This window comes from Candoia aspera, chromosome 7, assembly GCF_035149785.1.
Source record: "Candoia aspera isolate rCanAsp1 chromosome 7, rCanAsp1.hap2, whole genome shotgun sequence".
NCBI lineage: Eukaryota > Metazoa > Chordata > Lepidosauria > Squamata > Boidae > Candoia > Candoia aspera.
In genome coordinates this window covers 70,748,392-70,771,402 of record NC_086159.1, presented here as the reverse complement: position 1 = coordinate 70,771,402, position 23,011 = coordinate 70,748,392, and the positions used below count along the sequence as shown (strand labels likewise).

The 23,011-nt window shown below is 36.6% G+C and overlaps 1 protein-coding gene across 1 annotated transcript in view; it reads left to right on the top strand.

The window, feature by feature from the left end:
* The window catches only part of MAGI2 (membrane associated guanylate kinase, WW and PDZ domain containing 2), a 713,008-nt gene that overhangs the window by 620,917 nt on the left and 69,080 nt on the right, over positions 1–23,011 (top strand). Inside the window, exons 13-15 of the mRNA XM_063308087.1 lie at positions 5,647–5,688; positions 8,879–8,970; positions 15,080–15,272. Of these exons, the coding sequence (XP_063164157.1) occupies positions 5,647–5,688; positions 8,879–8,970; positions 15,080–15,272 (327 nt within the window). The remainder of the gene's footprint in view (positions 1–5,646; positions 5,689–8,878; positions 8,971–15,079; positions 15,273–23,011) is intronic.

The window sequence follows — 23,011 nt, the reverse complement described above, 5'->3', positions numbered from 1 at the left end:
ATTTGAGCCAATTTACTTTTCTACAACTACCCTGTTTCTACAACAATGATATTTTCTCTTCTTCGGAGCTTCTGGGTGATCATTCTCCCATTTGCAGGAATTCAAATCTCACTGTGCCTCCCAGCATCTATGTTTCAGTCTCCTTAGAAGTTATTTCAAGGAGAAATGTGACTTGGTGGCTTTTCAACCACTGGGACAGGTGAGAGAGACAGAGAGAATGACAGAGAGAGAAATGTAGCCAGACAAATGAAAACAACATTTATAAGATTGTAATAAAGAGGGGGTACAAGATATTGTTTTATTTTCTTTCGTGAGGGAGTTTCTGTTACCGCAGGGTATTTACTGCAGTTCAAAGCAGGAATTTCTGCTCCTTGTTTTCTGTATTTCTATAAGATGGGCAGAAACAAAAACAATTGACTTCAAAGTACTTTTGAGAAGTACCCCTATTTACTGGTGTTGACTTCTAGGCTTATAGACTTCTCTAATGAAGGCAGAACAAGGAACTTCTCTCATGAAATAGGGTGTATTCCTTGTAACACTGAGGAAAAATTGTGGATGGTGGCATTTCCTCAGAACCTTCTAATTTAACCCAGAAATCATGCATGACGTATAAACTTGTCAGAAATCCTGGAACGGATTAATACATTGTACTGTTAATGCTCCCTAAACAGACTATAAAATGTATAATTGGAGGGGATAATCTGATAATTAATTAATTAATTATATATGCAATCAAACCAACTTTGAAAAGAGCCTGTGTAACAATCCCCCGTAGAGGAAAAATTCAGATAAAGGAGAATATGAAGACACGAAGCATTCCGGTTAAGCATTCTCAGCTTATTTATTCCATTTTAAGGGATGTAGAGTGCAGATTTCTTTATCCCTGGTAGCAGAAGATTCTATACCTTCCGTAGGTGGTGGTGATCAACTTCCATGGCTGAGATTATGAAATGCAGGTAGAAGTTGTACAGCCTCCCACACTGATAGTTCTAAAAAGTTTATTATAGTCAAAGGCTAGTTCAAATCCCATGGACAATCCATATGAAAACATATTTGGGTAAATTTGTTGCCAAAGGCATCTGTAAAAGACACGATGATGTAAAAAAAAAACCCCAAATTGTGCATCAAGATGTCATTGCACAAATGGTCCAATTAGGTAATGACATCTGACTCAAGTACATAAGTTACATCATTTTGATTTTAATGTCATTACATCTATATCGACCAGTCCACCAATTTAATATAGAGGTGTCTGATATATAGCTTACTTAAGATGCTTCTCTAATAGGACAATAATTTCATGTATTATTTTATGACCTTTTAAATATGATAGAACAGTGATTGGATTACACCAGTTGCCAGGGATCTGCTGGGCAATCAATGTGTGTACATAATATGGCCAATTTGGGAGCTCACCAATCAGTTTTGCCCAGCAATAGTTCTGGAACTCAATTGTTCCCAGCAGTTTTACCATTTTTAAGTTGAGAAGGATGTTCTGTAGACTCAGATGGAGACACAGAAGCACAGATAGTAGGTTCTTCAAGGCTGATATCTGATTCTTGCAAATAATATTATCACTGAAGAATATTCAATCCATACCTAACTGGATCCCTAACTGGATCCCTAAAGTGGCAATGAGTTGGACCCCCCCCCCGATGCTAAACGACAAGGATGCCCCCGGATAACATGGCAAAGAACTCTCATGCAAGACCCAAAGGCACTGAATATCACATGGAAGGATGCCGAAGCACTCGGCCAAGACCAAAAGAGTTGGAGAACCCTTACTGCCCGATTTGCCATGTAGCATTGATCCAGGACAAGAGAGAGAGAGATACCTGACTGGAAGGTTGCCAGGTATCCCAGAAGGACCTTTGTGGAGATCAGTTGAATAAAATGCAAGATTGCAGACTTTTTTTTTCTCTTCCATAATTCCGGTTCAGACAGTTTATTTTGCCTTTCACTAAAGATTTCTATGGAGACCCCTTAATACTTCAGTATCAGGCTGTACAAGAACATCTAAATAGCATTCTGCCTGTTGCTGCAGGTTGTTGCTGCTCCCTACGAGAACCAGATGATCTTGTAAGGGAAAATACCAGCCACCAGGGTGGTGCAGTGTTTAGATGCTGGAGTAGGTCTTTGGTCTAGTGCAGCGTTTCTCAACCAAAGCAACTTTAAGATGTGTGGACTAACTGCCAGAATTCTGGGAGTTGAAGTCCACACATTCTGGGAGTTGAAGTCCACACATCTTAAGTTGCCAAGGTTGAGAAACACTGGTCTAGTGGTTAAGGCACTAGGCTAGAAACCAGGAGACTGTGACTTCTAGTCCCACCTTAGGCGTGCAAACCAGCTGGGTGACCTTGGGCCAGTCAATCTCTCTCAGCCCAACTCAACTCACAGGGTTGTTGTTGTGGGGAAAATAGGAGGAGGAACGAATATTAGGTATGTTCCTCAACCTGAGGTAGTATTTATAAAATAAGAAGGGCAGGATAAAAAAATCTTTAAAAAATTAAATCTATTCTTAAATGTAACAATTCACTCGACACCAACAATTCTCTCTGTCCATTCTGAAATCCAGAGGTGTTCTGAGGAGAACGTGAAAGGAGAATTTGCTTTGAGAACCTGGAGGAAAGTTGGGCTATAAATCTAACAAGTACATGAATATGTATACATGCCAGGATGGAACTGGATTTGAGATAAACAAGAAGAATTATGAAGTGCCTGCCAAGGAACCTTTATTAGCACGTTTTCAAATGTTGGTCCTTGACAACTTGAGATGTAATGTTGCAGTTGCAGTGACTTTGAGCAGAGACTTTGAGTCAGTTTCTTTGAAGGCTTTCCTGAATCTGCCCTTTAGATGTGTGGACTTCACTTCCCAGAATTCTCAGGGGTGGCCATGGTGGCTGGGGAATTCTGGGAACTGAAGTTCACCTATCTGGAGCCTGCTAGGTTGGGAGAGGCTGAGCTATTAGTGACATTACAGTCCATGTATGTTCAGAAAAAAAATGTGCTAGTTTTTAAATGTTTGAAGCTGTCTTTTTTCAGAGTGTGGTTCCTTTAGTTTACTTTCACTCTGAATAACTATATCCCAAACATGACAACTTTTAAAAGTGTAAAACAAAAAACAATGCAATCTTTTCTCAAACCACGTGTAGGTTTCTCTAAATATTGCTTTGAAATAGCATAATTTTTGTGTCCCATTTTCTACCCATATACTCACCAAACATATTTTTTTCCAAAAACAAAAAATTCTCTTTCTTTCTCTCCAAATATGATACAGGAGGATGCTTACATCTTATGAATACAAATTATCCTCTAACATCATACAGAATAAACTTCAGATGTGAGGGGGAGCTTTAAGTCAAAAATTTTCCCAGTGCTCTTCATTTTGGCAGCAGAGTTACTCATTGTGACAAAATATTTTTGTTGGTTATGGGATTTGACAGTAAATCCAAAAGCATTTTCAGATGCGATTATAACAATATCAACACAAGAGAAAGTGCTGTGGATGTGAAACGATTCCGACTGCTGGCAAGGAAACCCCAGAAAGAGTCATGCTAAGGGGACGTGTCACTTGCTCAGTTCATAGCTGTATTAAGGGTGTCCCAATCTATTCCTCTTAAAATATCTAATTTTTTAAAAAGCAAAAGTCTTTACTCACCTTTAGAAATTTAGAGATTTGGGGAGGGTTGTTTTTTGCCTTAGGAAACACAGAGAGAGAGGGAAAGGGGGTGTGTGTGATTTTTCTAACTTTACATTCTACTCTATTCCTTTTCTATTCTCTTTTATTCCTGTATCAGTTTACAAAGTTCATTATGTGTCTTTCTGCACATTCTTACGTACATTGTATAAGCTATATAATGCATGCATTTTAACAATCTCATTTTTCAAATGCAATTTTTGGTGTGCTGTTTCCTAATGCATGTATTTGACACTTTAAAAAACTGATTGGGAACTGCATTGCAAAGTTTGGAAAGTTCGAATATTGATACATAATTGGGATGAGGTTTAGGAGTCAGGTAATGCAAATTAGGTCTGTCTGGGTCAGAATTTGTATGAATGGGTGTAGGCAGTAATATATAAATGTTAAATGGTAGCATTGTGACATTAAATACATATCTATTATGCTGGCAGAATATAATATTCTGTCATTCTGTACCTGCATTGAACATTCCTCCAAACTTAATGGGTCAGATAGCACATGATTTTCTCTTTGTTCCAAGCCATACTTTCCATGTTACCAGAAGTGAACCAATAACCTCCTATTGTGTGTCCTATTACCATTATGGCATTTTTGAACTAAATCCTACCCAGTGGTTCTCTGCCTGTTTGAGGTGACTCCAAGTGCTTCATTGCCTGGGCAAACAAGCCAAAAAATGTCTATTTATTAGAAGAACTAGGACAGTTTGTTAAGTTAAAGCTTACTACTTCCTTACATTTTTTACTGAAATATTGTATGTATTTTATTAGTTTTGGTAAGGCAGGTTGTGTTTTTGATGTGAAGGGATTCTACCAAATGTATTCTTCCTCTCTTAGTGCTTTTGGTCAAGTTAGCAAGAAACTATACTGTACAATGCTCCTCTGCATTGAAAAGTTAGATGGCTAAAATGTGGTGGTGGTGGTGGTGGTTTTTAAAGAGAAACAAGAAGAATAGTTGCTTCACAGTTTAGGTCTCCAATATCAATGGAAGACCACTATAATTTACTTAACAATACTTCTTTACCTACCCTTTAAAAATAATTTATTTAGACACAGCTAAACAAATTTTCGCTCTCCTATTGGACAGAGAAAGTAGAAGGCTATTGTACAGTATGAGCTTACTCAGAAGTAAGTTCTGTTGAGTTCACTTACATTTATGCCAGGTCACTGCATATATGTAAGCCTTTCTTGATCCGAAGCCTTATTAAAAGTTTCAGCCTTGCAGAGCTTCTCCTGAAATTGCGTCTTTTAGGTGGATTGTCAGTTGTTTCCTTTTTAATCTGTTTTATCCTTGCCAGGTTTTGCACACAAGGTTTAGTTGCCCCAAGCTTAGTGCCTATATACCTAATTTCACTGTTGCCTATCTAATTTAGGATTATTTCATTTACTTTTTAATAAAGGCAGGATCAGAAGAGTCGGGACTGCCAGGCTGATTTCAAAAACATCACAGGCTTCCTAATGTTGAGTGTCTCCTTGGCTTTTAGCATTTTAGTTTGTCTAAATATAGCGATCGGGAATCAGCTAAAGCCATAAATTGTTCAGGGACATAGATTCCAGCCTTTGAAATCTGCTCCATGTCTAAGGGAAATCAATATGACGGATAACAATCCATCAGTTCCTCATACTGAAATTCAAGTTTACTTAGTTGAAGGCTATCACTGGAAAACAGAAAATAGTTTGTAAAACTAGTAATGACCCAAACCACAGAGTAATACCAATGGTAGACTATTGTCATTTACTTAACAATATTTCTTTACCTACTTTTAAAAAAGAATGCGTTTAGAGACAGATATTTTCACTCATGTATTGAACAGAGAAGCATGAGAAGTGAAATCTCTTTATTCCAAAGTGCAAAATTAAGCATATATTGCCAAGGCAGACAGTAGTACTGTATATTTCAATGTCTGGAGAAGTTTTATTTCGCCTTTAACTCCATGTTTTCTTATTCAGAACAAGGGCCACCCAGGACAGGTGTTCGAATGGATTCCTCAGGCAAGTATTATTTTGCCTTCATTGTGCTACACATCCTTTCTCCATTTTATGTTAGTGGTGCACTTTTTTAAATCACAGCTTAGAGCCAGGGTCAATCATGAGTGTCCGATTACCGTCCTGTGTAATATAGTTTTTATGTTTTTGAAGTTAATTAAGCAAAGAATATCAATTTAATCCTCATTTGTGAGGAGAAGCAAATGTTTTTTTTCTCTTTTCTTAAGCCTTTAAGGAAGGTAGAAGTTTAACACATCCTATGTTCATTTTTACTATTACTCCTACTATTACTACTTCTCATACTGCCTGGCCAGAGGATTACTATTTGTGATAAACCTTAGTTGGCTTCATACAATAATTTAGGCTGATATTTTTCATATAGAAATAAGGGGGGGGGGAATCAGTTTACTCCTGATTTTTATGTAATAAAGAATCTCTTACATAATAAAATTATTTATAAATAAGATGCAGTCACGTACACGTCAATTTTTTTAACTAGTGATGTCTTTTTAAAAAAACAGTCACATTAGAGTTCCCTTTTTAAAATGATTGCCATGATAGACAGCCATTAAAATGATGTTCTGGAAATATTTAGATTTGCTTTTGAAAACTGACTAAGATAATACAAAATTTAAGACAGTGTGTTATTATCACACACAACAGAGCAACCTACAATTTCTGCCGTGTTTGTTCTGGCTTATTTTCAGTTATATTTAGCAACAGCAGAGCTTCCTCCAGAAAATAAACTAAAATTTACTGAATTGCTGCCTACATGCCAGGTTTTACTACTATGACAGGAAGTCCACAGAAATTCACATACTCAACCCAAGCCAAAAGTTTCACTTCAAGTTTTTTTTTTTTTTTAAAAATGTTTTGTTTCGTTTCGTTTCGTTTCTGTCTGGAGCAGCGTCTTAAAATGTTTTTTTCACATCTGGAAATGGCCTGGATTCAAATATTCACTTTTCCTGATACAAGATGAAGCTTCCAAAAATCTTGGTGGAAGGGAATATTGTGACAGATCTACTGCTTTCCCAGGAATACTAGAACATTTAAATTGAAAGTATACTTCCTGTCCTTTGGGATTGTCCCTCAGGCAAAGATAAAGGATGAAATCAACATAGTGTTGATTTCACTATATAAAACACATTCTTTGTCCAGAGAGCTTATTTTGCTAAGAAGTTCTTTTCAGGAAGATCCAATAAGGAGAGGTATGCATAAAATATTCAAGTACAAAAATATATAGTGCTATATTTAAAACTTCAACCTGGGCAAAAACATTTATTTGCAAAAAAATATACAAAAAAGGGTTATTTTTAATTTAAAGTATCAGTGGGGGTATTTCATATTACGTTTTGTTACAATCTCTCTCTCTCTCTCTTTCTGTATGTGTATATATCTCCTTTCCTTCCTTTCTCCTTCTTTTATTATTCTATAGAATAATTGAATGTGATGAAATTGACCTTCCATAGCAATTGAGGGTTCCCTTTTAAAACTGCAGATTGCCTTCTAAAATGTAGACAGCTAGATACCAGTATTTGGAAAACAGTCAAGCATTTAGACAATATTGCACTTAGGAAGTACATAGGAATTATTTCCCCTGATGGGAGGTGATGGGCGGGGACAAATTGGTTAAATAAATAAAAATAAATAAATAAAATTATTTTCCCTGTTGTCTCTTGTCTGAGGATGGATTCATTAAGCATTTAAACCAACTCACCTATTAGTTCATCCAGCACATTCCACTATCATATTTACAGCTGTCAAGTTTCTTAAAAATGCTCTCAATCCACCATATTTATTATCGTTATTGTAAACCACCCAGAGTCCTCCCTTTTGGGGGAGATGGGCAGTGGCAAAATTTAATAAATAAATAAATAAATAAATAAATAAAATATTTATTTTTCTCAACCCACATGTGCACCAAGCTGTTATAATATGTATAGAATATGTTTGCCTGATTGTTTAGGGTATATCATATTATAGTTTATTCCCCTCTATGTAATTCTAATCCATTGCATTTTGCTCAATTGGACTATTTTAATCCACTGCATTTTCAACCTATTTCCCAGGCTACTATAGGCATGGAATGCCTGTGTCTCATTATAGACAAAATGGCTGTAATTATAAGGAATGTGATCTTCAACATTTTTTTTTTTCAATTTGGCTGTAGGTATAATTTTTAGCTGTAGCTGTGTTTTGATTTTTAGTATTAACTTATCAGGATATTTAAATGCAAAGGTTTGCTGAATTTCTCAAAGTTTTCTAAATGTAAAGTACAATTATTTTAATGCTGAAGTGCCTTAATGTGCCTTAAAGTGCCTTAAAGTGATTTCAGTAAAATAGAAGAATATAGCTTTTCTGAGAATATCTAGAATTAGAAAAGTTTTTTAAAAAATTTCTGCTCTCCTGCTTGTAAATTTTTCCTGAAAAATCTATAGAGATTTCCCTTGGAAATTTTTCTGTAGGAGCTTAGTCCTAAAGTGCTATAGCAATATTATATAACAACTGTTACTGATCAAGTATAGGACAGTGGAATGTTGATCAGGTTGATAAAAGTTGGAATCCAATGATTTCTGGAGGTTCACAATGTTTGCAGTGCTGAAACAAATAAATCCTACCAATTCAGGTATCAGAAACCATCCTGTAAAGAATGGTTTGCTAATTTCAAAGATTGAGAGTGTTCCAAGAAAGTCAGTCACATTTATAATCATGAATTCTGATATGCATGTATGGCAGTTGTTCTAAAAGGAGAAAGTTTTATTTTCTGGTGTTTACTCTTCCCATAGTTACAGGGCAAATATAAATGCCTTGAAGATTGCATCTGGTATTTGACACATACATATTTACACATATGCACTAAGGCTGTTCAACTGCAAAAATTATTCAAAGAAAATCCTTTGGAGCTTACCATGTGCAACCTGTCATTCATTCCTTAGAGCAGCAGGATCTTTTTTTTTTAAGCTCACATACAAGCCAGAAATAACTTGGGTTGTTTAATACCCTAATTTAGTTTTACAGCATTGTTTACAGATAGTTTTACAGCATTGCTTCCTGCCAATCTATGTTCAACACACTGTCTCATGGTTTGCATTAACTCTGGTGGAGCTATCATATATCATTTAAGGATCTCAATACTATATGGTTAAGTTTCTTTTGGGGGAAAATTGTATCTCAATGAACTATTATGTTGAACCAGGTTCAGATTACAAAGAGTTAGATGTTCATCTTCGGAGAATGGAATCTGGTTTCGGCTTCAGAATTCTTGGAGGAGATGAACCAGGACAGCCAGTAAGTTGGTTCTTGACAACTTTATTCTGTTGGTATCTGTATCTGTCAGAATATGGCATTTTTTTCCCCTTGTTCAGATATCGAAAAAGGCAACTCTCTTCAGTTATCAGCATCTCCATCTACAAGCTGTCATTGTGAATCAGTCTGTATTAAGTTACCGAGAGTGTATTGTCCAGCTTTTTACATGGCTCATTTTATTCTTGACATCTTTCAGTTACTGATTTACAGACTCCTGCAAGATGTTTTCAGGTAGTAAAGCCACAGTTTAACAACAAAACAGTACAGTTGTATTTAAACTTTCTCAGAGAAAATGAATATCATGCTTTGCTAACTATGAAAAATGATTGCTGGAGAAATATAATGGTTTTGGGATTTTTGAGCTCTATTTTAGTGCTCTCCTTATCATTCTTTCCTGAAAACCATCAGCATGTATCTTGAGACTGAATTGCATTCTGAAATTCATAAGGTAATGGTTTGCAGTAGTCATTCACCAATATTTTGTAGCATCCAGATGAAAATGTTAAAATCTATGTTATTTCAGTCATAGACCAGCATAGAACTAACATAACAATTACATTAAAAATTGAAATAAAAATAAAAAGTCATATTGATAGAATAAAATAAGGTAAAGATAAAATTACTAAGCTGAAATTACAGAGTAGAGGTATTAAAACGCAGAAGTATCCTATAAAATTACAATTAATTTTAGAATGAATAATCTAAATACTATAAATAACTAGAACAGGTAAGTATAAAAGGCCATAAATAATACTAGAATGTTATAAAACACTATGAGAATGTAAAGCTGTCCTAACTTAGATTAAGTCTAAGACTTGCTGCTAGGGGTTGTTGGGATTAAGACCATTATGGTCCAACCGATTATAACAAAAAAATAGCAAAATAAAACATAGAGTGGTATGTGTATTTTTTAAAGGAGAAGAGGAAAAGAAGAAGAAGAGGGAGGGGAGGGAGGGGAGGGAAGAAGGAAAGGAGGGGTAAATGAAAGTGTTATGCTTCCTTTCCTTATAATATATCTCTTGAAACTGTGACAGGTGTAAGAACCTAGTCTGTCAGAAATTGAAGAGGGCACATTATTTGATTCAGTGGTAGCGACTGTTGAATGTGTTTCTTGCCATTTAGAGTTTCAAATCAATAATGTATAGTAAGGTATAAAGTGTTAACAAATGCAAAGACAATGTAAAATGACTATTTCTGGTTCTTCCTTTCTTCATATTTACAGTTGTATGCAAAAATTTAGCCATTCCTGGGCAAATCATAAGTTTCAATGAATCTCTGTGTAGACAGGAGCTGCCTCAATCTCTACATGGTACAATGTTCAACACATTACCTTTCTGCAAATTTGAATGCTTACTTACGATTTATGTACAGTTGTTTGTAGAATCAGAGCAAAAACAGGTGCAGAAATTTGGAAAGGCCTCTAGTCAGCTGTCTGTAACACTCCCTTTGACAGAAATAACCATTTCCAGATACTTCTTGTAGCTAGCTAAGAGTCTTTCTAGTCTCACTTTTATACTTTTTCCCACTCTTCCTTATAGAACTCTTCTAGCTGAGAAATATTCTTAGATCTCCTTCCATATACTGCATATTTAGATCTCCCCACAGATTTTTAATAATATTCAAGTCAGGGGATGGTGAAGCCATTCCCAAATGTTTATCTTTCTTTCTTCCAAGTACTTCATCATTAATAAGAAAGTACGTTTTGGATTGTTGTATTGCTGAAATAGCAACATCTTTTTAGCTTTAATTTCTTCACTGAGTATGAGACATTAGTTCTAGGATATTGTCAGCTCCCCAAGGTAGACCAGGATAGGAAAACAACGTCATGCAGGCTAATACTTTTATTATAGAGTGATTGTAACAGAACCTTGCAAATCTGAATGTGCTTCCCACCTCTCTCCCTTTATCCTTATAAGAACTAGAGAAGGTCTTGTTTGAGATGCTTACTTAGGTTATAGACCTGGCCTGGACTCAGATTTCTTTTATCTGATTGTTCTCTTGGTTGCAACTCTTCCTCTGTCCTCCAGAGTTATTTCTTCTGCCCATTACAGATATATTGATATTTAGTTGAATCCATACTTCCTTTTTCCCACCTACACAGTATTTCCAGCCCGTAGCTGCTGTACAACCTCAAAGCATTACAGAGCTACCCCTCTGCTTAATGGTTAGCCAGCTATTACATTCTCAAATGTTTCACCTGTTCTTTTCCAAATCAGCAATTGTGGCCAAATAATTTAGTTTTTGTTTGAACGTTTTGTTCCCCAAAGTTTTAGGCTTATCAAAGTTTTCCATATTTTAGACTATGACTTTTGTGATGAGGTCAGAAAAAAGTCCTTTAGACAGCTCTTCCACTTGTTATATAAACAGTGCTGCATGGTGGACAACTACAAATGTCAGCCAACATTTCAGCAAGTTGTTGGCAGTGATTTGTAGATTTTGTTTTGACAATCTGACCAGTTTGGGAGCAGTTCAAATACAGATTTTTCTTGGTCTTCTAGATCTTACCTTGATTTCTAGTATTCCAGGTAACTTCCATTTCCTAAGAGTATTTCTGATAGTTGAAATTGCTAGCTGGAAGCATTCAGATTTTTTTATAAACTGTAAGAGTGACTTTACTTTCAAACACTCACCTGCTTAGAGGACCTCATGCTTGTTGAAAGAACAACACAGTCACAATCAGAGAGGTTAGAAAGGTCAAATCAGCCCTTTGAGGTAGACCAGGTCAAGAAACATGTACAGCAGAGATTCCAGAATTTTCTTTATTATATGGTAGAATAACAGAATCGGACAGCCTGTCCAAGTTTTTCTTTGCCCCATCTTATACTAATCAAAATCAAGGTGGGATGATTCTGAGTTTCTTCTCAAGTTTCCCTGTATCTCAGGACAATGTATTCTCTTCTCCAACTCCTCTCTTAATAGTTTACTCCTCCCTTTCTCCCTTAACAGCTCTCTCATACCTTCCCCAAGGTTAGCGCTAAATTCTTTACTTATCAGCATATTTGCTTACCAATAGAATTATCTTCCCTGGACTAATTGTAAGCTCAATGTCGATTGCCTTTTTGACCTTATTAAAAACTTTACAGTTAAAACAAACAGTTGCAATGAATCAACTGGAAAGGTGTCCAGATGTCTGCACAGGGCACATTCCCTGTCTTCTTATTTTGAATCAGTAAACAATAGCACATAAATAGCATGCATTCATGCTCAACTTGAATGCAGGAAGATGTCATGTCAACTTTTATACCATGTAGAGGTTAGGTCACCTTCAGTTCACAAAGGATGCACTGAAAAATACAGAGGTTAAACTTTTGCATGCATCTGCATTCGTATCATCTAAAGCAGCAGTCATGGTCTCTTCCTCATACCAGTTTTATGGTGAGGTGCATAAGCTGTCTCAGCATGTGAAGTTTGTGCATCCAATTCTGTCACTGATTGTAGCCATTACTTTATGAAAAGTACAATTATAAATCTGTAAACCTTTGACCATTTGTAAATACTAGATTTTACAGGAAAAGTTATGTCTGTGTGAGGTGACCCAACACCACTACTCTAGATAGTACCACTGACCTCTAGTTATTTTTAAAACTGCATGTTGGAGTCCAATACCTGAAAAAGGTTGTTGAGCTCTGATTCTATGGACCAGGACATGAAGCCTGTTTTCATCCCTTGAAATAAGAAAGAAACATTTACACATTAGATTACTATTTAACAGCTGCATAAGAAGACAGGTTCCCTGAGGTATACCCCTGAGCTAGTAACAGTAGCATCAGCAGGAGGGAGGGAATGAAAAATTTATGAAAGTAGCATTGCAACGTCACAACACAAACCACGCTCTTTATCTACATGTGTTTTGATGTCACACAAACATCCCAAAGGGACAGAGTTGCAGTGCCACACTGCTTTTGTTATTCTTAGGAAAGCAGCAAGATACTATTAATACCACTAACTAATAATGAGAAATAATATAGCTGGACTAATTTTCAGCTCCTCAAGGTAGACCAGAGTAGGAAACCAAAGTCATGCAGGCTAATAGTAGTTTTATTATAAAGCCATTACAACAGAATCTTGCATTTGATATTCATGAGAACTAGGGAGGGTCTTGTCCAAGATGTTTTCTCCAGTTACAGTTCTGGCCCAGACTCAGATGTTTTTTTAATCTCACTGTTGTCTTGGTAGCAGCTCTTCCTCCTGTTCCTCAAGGTTATTCCTCTTGTCCATTACATAAATATTGATGTATATCATTCCAAAAAAGGGATGGATTAATAAGACTGTTTGCAGCTGATGCTGGTCTTCTGTCCCACCCTCTGTTTATCTGTTATATTAAGTATGTTCTGAGACATCTAAAACCTTAAGTTCTTCTTTGTCCTTGGTGACAAAGAACAAAAGAATGTCTTTCTTTTCTTTTTGTTTTATGGTTTTCTTTTTAAGGGAGCATTTGATTCTTCAGCCTGGAAGAAAAAAAAAATGTGTAAAATCTTTTAAGATAATGGGAAAGCCATTGCTTTGTGTTAGAAAATGCCTCAGGATGTACTTCTCAGCCAAAGTCAGCAGTTCATCAAGAAACCTTGGGAGGATGGGAAAAGAAATGTGTATATTTTCAGTGTAAAACTGAGCTCCTTTGGGGTGACATTATGATTTTAGATGACAGCGCTAACATATTTGCCTATGAAGTAATCTAATATTGTGCTCAGCATGCAAGACACAGATCTAATGGTATGCCTTCACTATTGACTGATTTATACACACACCTATGCTTCCCTTATGATATCTGTCAATGCTTCATCAGGTGAAGAATGATTCCACTGGAAAATGTTATTCATTTGATTCATATTCTCAGTTGAGCTGAACACTCAGTCAAGGGTGATTTTTTCATAAAAGCTGAAGTGCATGCAGTAAACATTTGCCGTGCAATCACCCTAAGGATTGCTGTGAAGCGCCTGGTTACTTGATTGTATAAATAAACCATCAGAGATCAAGCACGTTACACAGAATTTCCATATCACTTGACACACAAAGCTTTTTAATCAAGGTGATTCCCAGTGTAATGGGGGACCCTTTTGAAATAACTGATCACTGCATTACTCTTCATGGTCTATGATGTTTATCACTGTTTAGGGACTGATGGGTACATTACTTCTTTCCTCTTCTTGTAAGAAGTCTCCTCATTTGAAGAGTACCTGTTGTGAGGAAGAACCTACAGCAACTTCCATGATACTGCTTCATTTATTTAATCATGTTACAGCTAAGGTCCTTAGATTCCCAGCTTACACATTATAATACTCCATCAACTGTATCAACCCCCCCCACCACCACCACCACCATAGCAGGGAAGCAAGCCAAAAGCCAAGTTCTAAAATTAAATGAGATGTCAAAAGCTAACAACACATTCCTCAGAACATTTATTTCTCATCTGCAGGGACCAGAAACTTCTTGAATAGCACAAGTGTCTAATCAACATTGTACAACATAAAATGTATTATCAGATTAAAATGGAAAGAGATGAGCAAACTCTACAAGAACAGGCAGTTGTAATTATCTTGTCATGAAGCCTTCAGGAGTTCACACACCACTTTTCCAATTCCTTCTAAAGCAAGAGTCCTGAAGAAAGCAATTTCTCTAACTAGGGCATGGGGCATACGTTACCTGTAACACATAAATCCTTTTTAAAAGCCAGAATAGCTTTGTCCTAGAAACTCTGATGTTTCTAGTATCCTGTATGCTTACAGATTTAATTGCATGATAGTTTATATTTTAAAATTTTAAAGAATATCCTTTAGGAATGATTTCTTCAGCACTGTAATTGTCACACATGCGTTGCTATTTGGATTATGAATCTCAGCACTCTTTAGGAAAAATTGTGTTTAATTACTGCAGAAAGCTTCAGTTATTGCAAAGGATTAGGGATGTTTCTCCTTGGCTTCTATGAAGGATGACTCCTGAATCCTATTGCAAAACACACACACACACACACACACACACCCTGGAGTGTAAAAAAGGGAAATTCTGTCTACTCATTGCACAAAACATTCTGGGAGTTCTTTGGTTGTTTTTGTATTTCCATTCGTAACATTATTTGTGTGTTCTGACTTAGATTCTGATCGGTGCAGTGATTGCGATGGGCTCGGCAGACAGAGATGGCCGCCTGCATCCTGGCGATGAGTTGGTCTACGTCGATGGACTTCCTGTGGCTGGCAAAACTCACCGATATGTGATTGATCTCATGCATAATGCAGCTCGAAATGGGCAAGTGAATCTTACTGTGAGAAGAAAGGTGCTACCTACAGGTAAGCTGAGGATTTCGATGGCGGAAAAGACTAATAAACTAAGAACATATTTATGTTCCAGCTTTCCCTAAGAGCCATCCATTGGTCTTGGCATGTTTCATCTTCCATGGTTCTGTGTTACCACGACCCTGCATACAATCTTCTGGTTAGCTGATGTGTTGACATCAGTGCTGTGTTTGTCTTTGGAACTATCTTTCCCAAGTAGGATCAGTTAGTTGTGAAGGCATGAAGCATATTTTCATTCCCTACTCCAAGTCCCAAGGAGAGGGACCAGGACATTTGCCTTCCCTTTAGCTGCCCCAGCCTTGTGGGACAGTTCACTTTTCCAATATAAGGATGGTCTCATCTCTGTTAAGATTCAGGAGGAAAGTGAAAACCATCCTCTATCAACAAGCTTTGGGGTCTTAATATGTATTTGACCAGCTGAATGCATTTTATTATATTTGAGTTATAGTTTTATTCTTGTGTTATGCAACCTTCAGCAGCAGACTATTTGGTGGAAATGGCCGTGGGTGGATATTGAGAATGGTTGTTAGTAAAGTTAGATGGCAGGGCTGTTTTACTGAGAACCTTATTAGCAAAGTAGACGGCAGCAGTCACTAAGATTTGACACCAAGTTGATGGCACATAATAAAGAAAAAGATGGCAGATAGAGGATTTTAGAGCTGATTTCTTTTTACTGTGGCTATAAATATCTCATGGTCTATATTGATCGCAGTATATTGCTTTTGTATAAGGTTATTTCTTGATAGTTTTTACTTGTTAATTTTGTTTGTAGTTGGACTATGGCCCAATGGGGGCAGTGGCTTTATAAATAAACATATTACTTATTTATTTGTGTATTTTGCTTTATGCTTTTACTGTTTGCTTTTTATTTTTGGAAGCCTGTCAGACTCTTACAATTGGGAGTGTGGCATAGAAATTTGGTTCAATAAATAAATAAAATAGCACATGCATATGAAATAAATAGCAGTAAGAATGTTAAGTAAGGATGTTTCTCCATCTTTCTCTATCTTAATCCATTTTATTCTCTGCACAAGTAGAAATTTTTCCAGTTTGTTGGGTATTTTTGTGTTTGTTTTTAAAAAGATTTATTTTAAAAATGTGCATGATTTTTTTTTTTATTGGCAGCTTCCTGATCTGTTGTAGGTAGTTTCCTCTATGTAGCTGTTTTTGATTCCTATTATTTATTTTATTATACCCATCTCATTAAACAAGAAAAAAAATATACATGCTTAAAACAACATGAATAATATAATGTAATCTCAAGGTAATAATAATAATAAAAAGGAGGGAACAGAAAAAAATCAGAAAAGTTATGTTAGAACGTTTTATACCTACTCAGAATCTGTGCCCCCTTGTTGAAAAAATAAATAAATCCCTAATTCAAATAAGTGTGCTTTCCTAAAGAGCACAGCCATCATGATGACTTTTTTGACCCAACCTGCAGACACCCCTTCTCCACTAACATATGGAGCAGAGCCCTTCATGTGTCGCCGAACCCTTTAGATCAACAAGATACAAGTTGCACTTATCCATGAAGTTCCTAAGAGCTGGGGAAAATAATTTTTCAGCACATTCTATCTCCATAGCAATATGTGCTAAAATTTTCTAGCATGTTGATAGAGTGCTCTTGCCAAGCAGAAATTAAACTGCTGAGCTTATCCAACAGGAAAATAAGACATCATTCTGATGGTTTTCAGAGGACCAGTAGCATTCCGTGGCCTTTGAAACCCAAAAAGGTTGTCCACCTTTCTTTAAAACCCGAGTCGTACATCTGAAAAATGCCATCATTCTTCCAAATGTGAAAATTAGAACTCTGTGAGGGTGGCCACAACATAGAGAGGTATAAATTTATTACTATATTAAAAAGTAACAAGGCCTTAAAGATTAACACAAGAATTCTGCCATAAGCATTAATGGATTGCATCCATTGCACATTTGTTTTTGCTGAAACACAGCTACCCTTCTGGACATTATTATTTTAGCAATTTTATTTTCAACTCCTTACCTAATGGTCCCTAAAATGGAATTTGCCTTTTTCACAGCTGTCTCACAGTGAAAGAATGTTTCCATGGAGCAATCCACCATGATTCTTTCCTAATAATTCCTAACATGGAATTTGTCTTTTTCACTGCTGCCTCATACTGGGTTGATACTTTCATTGAACCAGCCACCATGATCAGAGGAGTTTATTTTCTAGGCAGTCAGACTAGTGAAATGCTATCAACATCATGTTGCTTTTGTTTGGGGGAACACTTTGATACAGAGTGTGTCACTTGATGGGTGCTTTCATTGAATTGCATTTCCTCTGTGAGTGTCCATTCTTTCAGTTTCATTTATTTTCACCACAGTAGCAACCATGAATTGCACATTCTCACTGCTCACACTTAATTATAACTCTTGAATGACCGTCTTAACCAGGTTACCACATCAAAAGGTTTTGAGAATCTCACTTATATTCTTCCATCAGTGGAGAATGTCCACTAGTCCTACTTTCTATTTCTTCACTCTCCATTCCATAAAGGACTTGCCTTCATATATTTTAATTAAGAAGCTTTTAGGAAGAGATACATTAAGATGTTTATATTCATCTAAAGGTTGCACTTTTACAAGGTCCTTTGATATTAAGGTTCTCAACTGCAGTTCAAGGGAATGTGAGTAAATCCTGTCTTGAGACTTGCTATTCAACCAGGAATAGGTAGTGACTGATGAAGAGGATCCCTTGCATTTTTCTTAATTTACCATCTAGGCCTGGTGATTTATTAACATTTAATTTATCAATAAGACCCAAGGTTTCAGCTAATGTTTCTGAAGTTTACTGTATGACATAATTTGATGTGATTTAATCACAGTGCCACGATTCTATGTCTCCCTAGAATTTAATACCATTGATTGAACATAGATTAAAATCAGAGTCTAAACTAATACAGAACTATTTACTACGGCACTCAGAAGTACTTCTTTTAGCATTTCATTTTGTTCCCATGCAATTCTTTTAGTTATATACTATTAATTAAGCTTCAGGGCCACTGGAATTAGGGTATAAAGATTCTTCTAATATGCATTTATAAAAGTTTTGCTATCCTTTTTTATATGAATTATTTATATTCTCATTCAGATAAAATCAATAGCATGCCACTGTAGTTAATTTATTTCATTTTTTTCAGACTGATGACCATTTTTATCATTCAGCATTAAAAATAAAAAAACTGGTCCAGTTAAAATTAGAAATTAAATTAAATTAAGCTAAACATGATAAACAATGCAACAGTACATTTGTCTACTCAGAAGTAAGTCCCTTTGTCTTATTTCCCACTAAGTGAGTATAGAAATGAAGCTTCTGTTAATTAAATTAGTTTCAATTAAATTGTTCCCTTGTTTTCAATTAAATATTACTAATTTTAGCTGGACCAAGGCCATTTAACTCCCTCCAGTTTTCCTTAATGCAGCAGAAGGAAGGGGAAAGAAGAATAAGACAAGATATATTTTCAGGAAAACACTTCAGCCTTGAAAATCCATTTGTTTCACACATAAGCTGAAGACAACAGCACCCTGTGCAACCTGACCCCATTTGTTTACTGGGAGTGGGAGTTAAGTGACAAGTATTGAATAGCATACTTACTTTCAGCCTAGGATCCCATTAGATTCTGAGAACATGTCACCTGTGAGGAATTGCTCCAAGTTATTTTTATCTTTATCCCAATTATTTGAATGGTTTCAATGAACCTGCTGGCACTCCCAGAACCAGTCTTTCTCCCAACTAATGACATCTTTTACAGAGTGTTTTACCAGGGCATCTGCAAGTGTAGGTTATGAGATGAAATGTCCATCACAAAGTTGTGCAGCAAATTCTGCCATTCACATACTTGTGTATGATACAATGTTGTAACTTGGGCATAAAATGGTGGAACTTGCACTGGGATGTTACAACACACATGTCATCATTTTGGCATCATGGTGGTTAGGAAGAGATGCCTATAATTCCTTTCACTGTATATCAAGCTTGGGCTTCAAATCTGGACAATATGTGATTCCTGAGGGAAATCAGGGGATTGCCATTTACCTATGAAAACCCTCTATAAATAAAAACTCTCCATGATGCTTGGGACCCAAACCAATTCAAAGCTCTGTACTACAAATGATGCTGCTGTAATGGCCTCACTAATCTGTTGGTATATTGTTTTCTGCTACAGAAATTAAGGTTACTATGGTAACTAATCATTCTGGCTGGGTGAAGAGGTCAAATTTAATTGTCCTCAGTTTAGGTGTTAATAGTTGCATTGCCTGAAGGGAGGGCAGCTTGCTTGGTTAGTTTTTCTTTTAGCCTTGTAGGAAGTAAGCAGCTGAGAGAGCTCTCTCTGATCGTGTGTGAATGCAGAAGCCTGTAAATACGTTGTTGTGCTTTCTGTAAATAGATTTATTTTTATAGAAATGCCTGGTGTGTGATTTTTCTGATCTCTCTGGGCCAAATGCTTTCCAGCACTCTGCAACATAATCATCATTATCATCATCTTGGGGTGCTTGCATCATTTTGAGGAGAGAAGAAAAGGATTGGATTCACTGATTGATAGGTTTGTCCTCAAATCAGAATGATCCTTGTGATCAAACTTGAACAGAGAACAAGTTCATAGGAACAGTGTCAGGGCAGCTCAGGGCCAGTCAGAGACATTATGGAAGGATGATGTGTCTTGGTCAAATTACAAGGGCAAAAGATTACTGTGAATTTAAGGAAAGTTGAACAATATTTTTTTTTAAAAAGTTGAAAACCAAAAAAATACAAGAGCAGAGGCTTAACTCAAATGAACGGTTGTGTATTTTTGCACATACTGTTGCTGTAGTTTTACAATCAGGAAAAAAGTGTTGCATGTGTAAAAGCTCTACATACTACATTGATCCCTCACATCCTGGCCTTTAAAAGGAGAAGGGATGTTCTGTGGCTGAGAGTATCTAGATGCAGGGGAGGCATCTTACACTTCCTAGCAAGACCTTTTCCCAAGCTTGAAATACTTTCATACCTCTGAAAAATGGATAAAATATGAAGTGTTGCCAGAATGAGAGGAATCTAATTAACCCAAGCATAAAGGATCTAGCTTATTCTGAAAGCATTTAATAGAGTGGACTGCACTTTAGGTTTAAAAAATCATCATGCTTTTAGTTTAGGGTTGTTGTTTTTAAGCAAGGAACAGAATTGCCAACTATTAAAACACGAATAGCCAGGAAATACTGACATTCCAAAGAAGAAAGGGATTAGCATGCTGCTTTCTGCAGAGAATATTACCAATCTTTAACTCTTTTGTTCTGATGAATAGATCTTTCAGAATAGGTAGAAATCCAATAGCAATATAAAAACTGTTCTAATTCGTTTATCATTTTTCCTATAGTTAATAAGAATCAGTTACATTCATTTACAGCAGAGACAGCTGTCAGTAATTCAGTAGGGTAAGATAATTCCTTTCTGTTGCACCCACTGTGACATAAACAGCATTCAACCTTCCAAAACATGACAGCCAGAAAATGAGATTTTTCTTGTCACTGACTGTGGCACTTGGTTTCAGCTCTGGTTCAATAACTCTGGGAGATTTTCAGTTCTAAACGTAGTGGCATAACCATTGTTTGGTGGGATTTTTTTCTTTCTTTCTTGCACTAATCACTTTATATCAAAGTTCTACAAGGACTTCTAGAGGACACACTTCCAGGAGTAAAGAACAATTGCCTTAAGAAACACTTTTCAACTGGAAGGTTTTTGCTTCTCATACAGCAGCATGAGTAAAGTAATAATCTGTGCTATATATGGATTTGATTTGATTTGATTCTAAATATCAAAGATGGTCCCAGTATTTATTTGACAGCAAGCAGGTGGCACCTGGCTAAAAGCCAACATTTCACTCAACCTACTGCATATTCACAAAGGAATCAATACGATTGCATTTATTGTACCATGCTTTGGGCAAGACATAAGGGCTGTGCAAAGTGTTCAAGGCTTGCAAAGCATGTTAGCGGACACAAAGCCTCCTTCTTGTAAACATTGAAACAACTGAATCCTTTTGAAGGTTTCTAGAATTCCTTCAAAGGCTGGTCCTACTTGTCTACATATGGGAAGGCAACATGTTGGATCATCAGTGAAGTGAAGAGCTATGCACCCATGCACACAGTCAGGGACAGCTTTCAAAGCAGCCACATCAATGTTTCCAAAGATGGTGCTGTTTTAACCTTTGGAGAAGTAGTTCTTCAGTCATACCAAAAAGCATCTCTTTTTAATGCTTTGTACAGCCCCACTAAATATACAGTGGCTGAGCATTATTATTATTATACAGTTGGCTCTCTAAATGGTACTAGGATTTAAAAGCATCTGGATAGAGTTAGTCTCTTGTATTCTTTTTAGGACATAATTCATCTAGGGTTCTGAAAAGATGCAAATTGTGAGACCTGGGGTAGGCATATGCTGTCCAAGAGCACCCTTTTGCAGATGCCAGAGCATCTCTTTTGCATTATGTTTAACTTGGGCAGGTGAGGTAAAGAGCAGAAAGAAAGTTTTGAGACTCCCTTTTCAGTTCTGAAAACTGCCTGAGAAATGAATCCTAATCTGGCACCTTGGGAGTATGGGCCTTGTCTTGCTGCACAAAGCATACTGTCTTTGAACTGTATGTTCCTGCTCTCTGCCTTTCATAACAGATGGACTTGCTCTGTCATCTACCTTCACTTAGGGATAGCAAAAGGAGGCCCAGTGGGAGCTGTGGTTCTTCTGCTGGCTTCCATCTAACCAAAGCATGAAAATCCATACTGTTGGTTGTAGAACTTACCGAGGGATGGTCCAGTCTGTTGGTTCCCACAAGGAATTGACATTTACCCGCCTATCAATTTTCATTTTAGATTGTGGGATAGACCAGGTTGGGGAACATTCAACAATTCTCATTGTATTAGATCTGTAAATAAAAATCTGCCAAAGGAAGAGGGCTATGCATTTTCCAACTTGCAATTTTCACTTCCTCCTTCCCTCTTTTGGCCAGGTACAAACATTACAAACAAAATCTTTATCTTCATACATGTTGCCTCCATACATATATATTATCCACTATATAAATAAAGGCAAGTATTACAATTGTGGATGCAGGAACAACTTTTCTTTTTCTGAACAATCAATGAAATTATTATTTGGAATCAGTCTTCCATCTTCTCCACAAAGAACTTTTGAATAGGCAGTTCTCTTTTAATAAGGGATTGTTGTTGTTGTTTATTCGTTTAGTCGCTTCCGACTCTTCGTGACTTCATGGACCAGCCCACGCCAGAGCTTCCTGTTGGTGGTCAACACCCCCAGCTCCCCCAGGGATGAGTCCGTCACCTCTAGAATATCATCCATCCACCTTGCCCTTGGTCGGCCCCTCTTCCTTTTGCCCTCCACTCTCCCTAGCATCAGCATCTTCTCCAGGGTGTCCTGTCTTCTCATTATGTGGCCAAAGTATTTCAGTTTTGCCTTTAATATCATTCCCTCAAGTGATTAATAAGAGATATCACACTGCTAATCCTAATCACTCTACTGGTTGCCTTCTTTAGTCTTCTTTTAATTACAGTAGAAGGCAAATATCTCAATATTGAATTAAACACTGAATTAGACACACATTGCAGTAGAGCCCAAGGTCATATATCAACAAGGAACTCCAGTACTTAGAACCCCACACTGCTTAGTAGTTTCTGTAGCACCCTTTTAATAGTATTAGAATTAACATTCACAGTGCTAT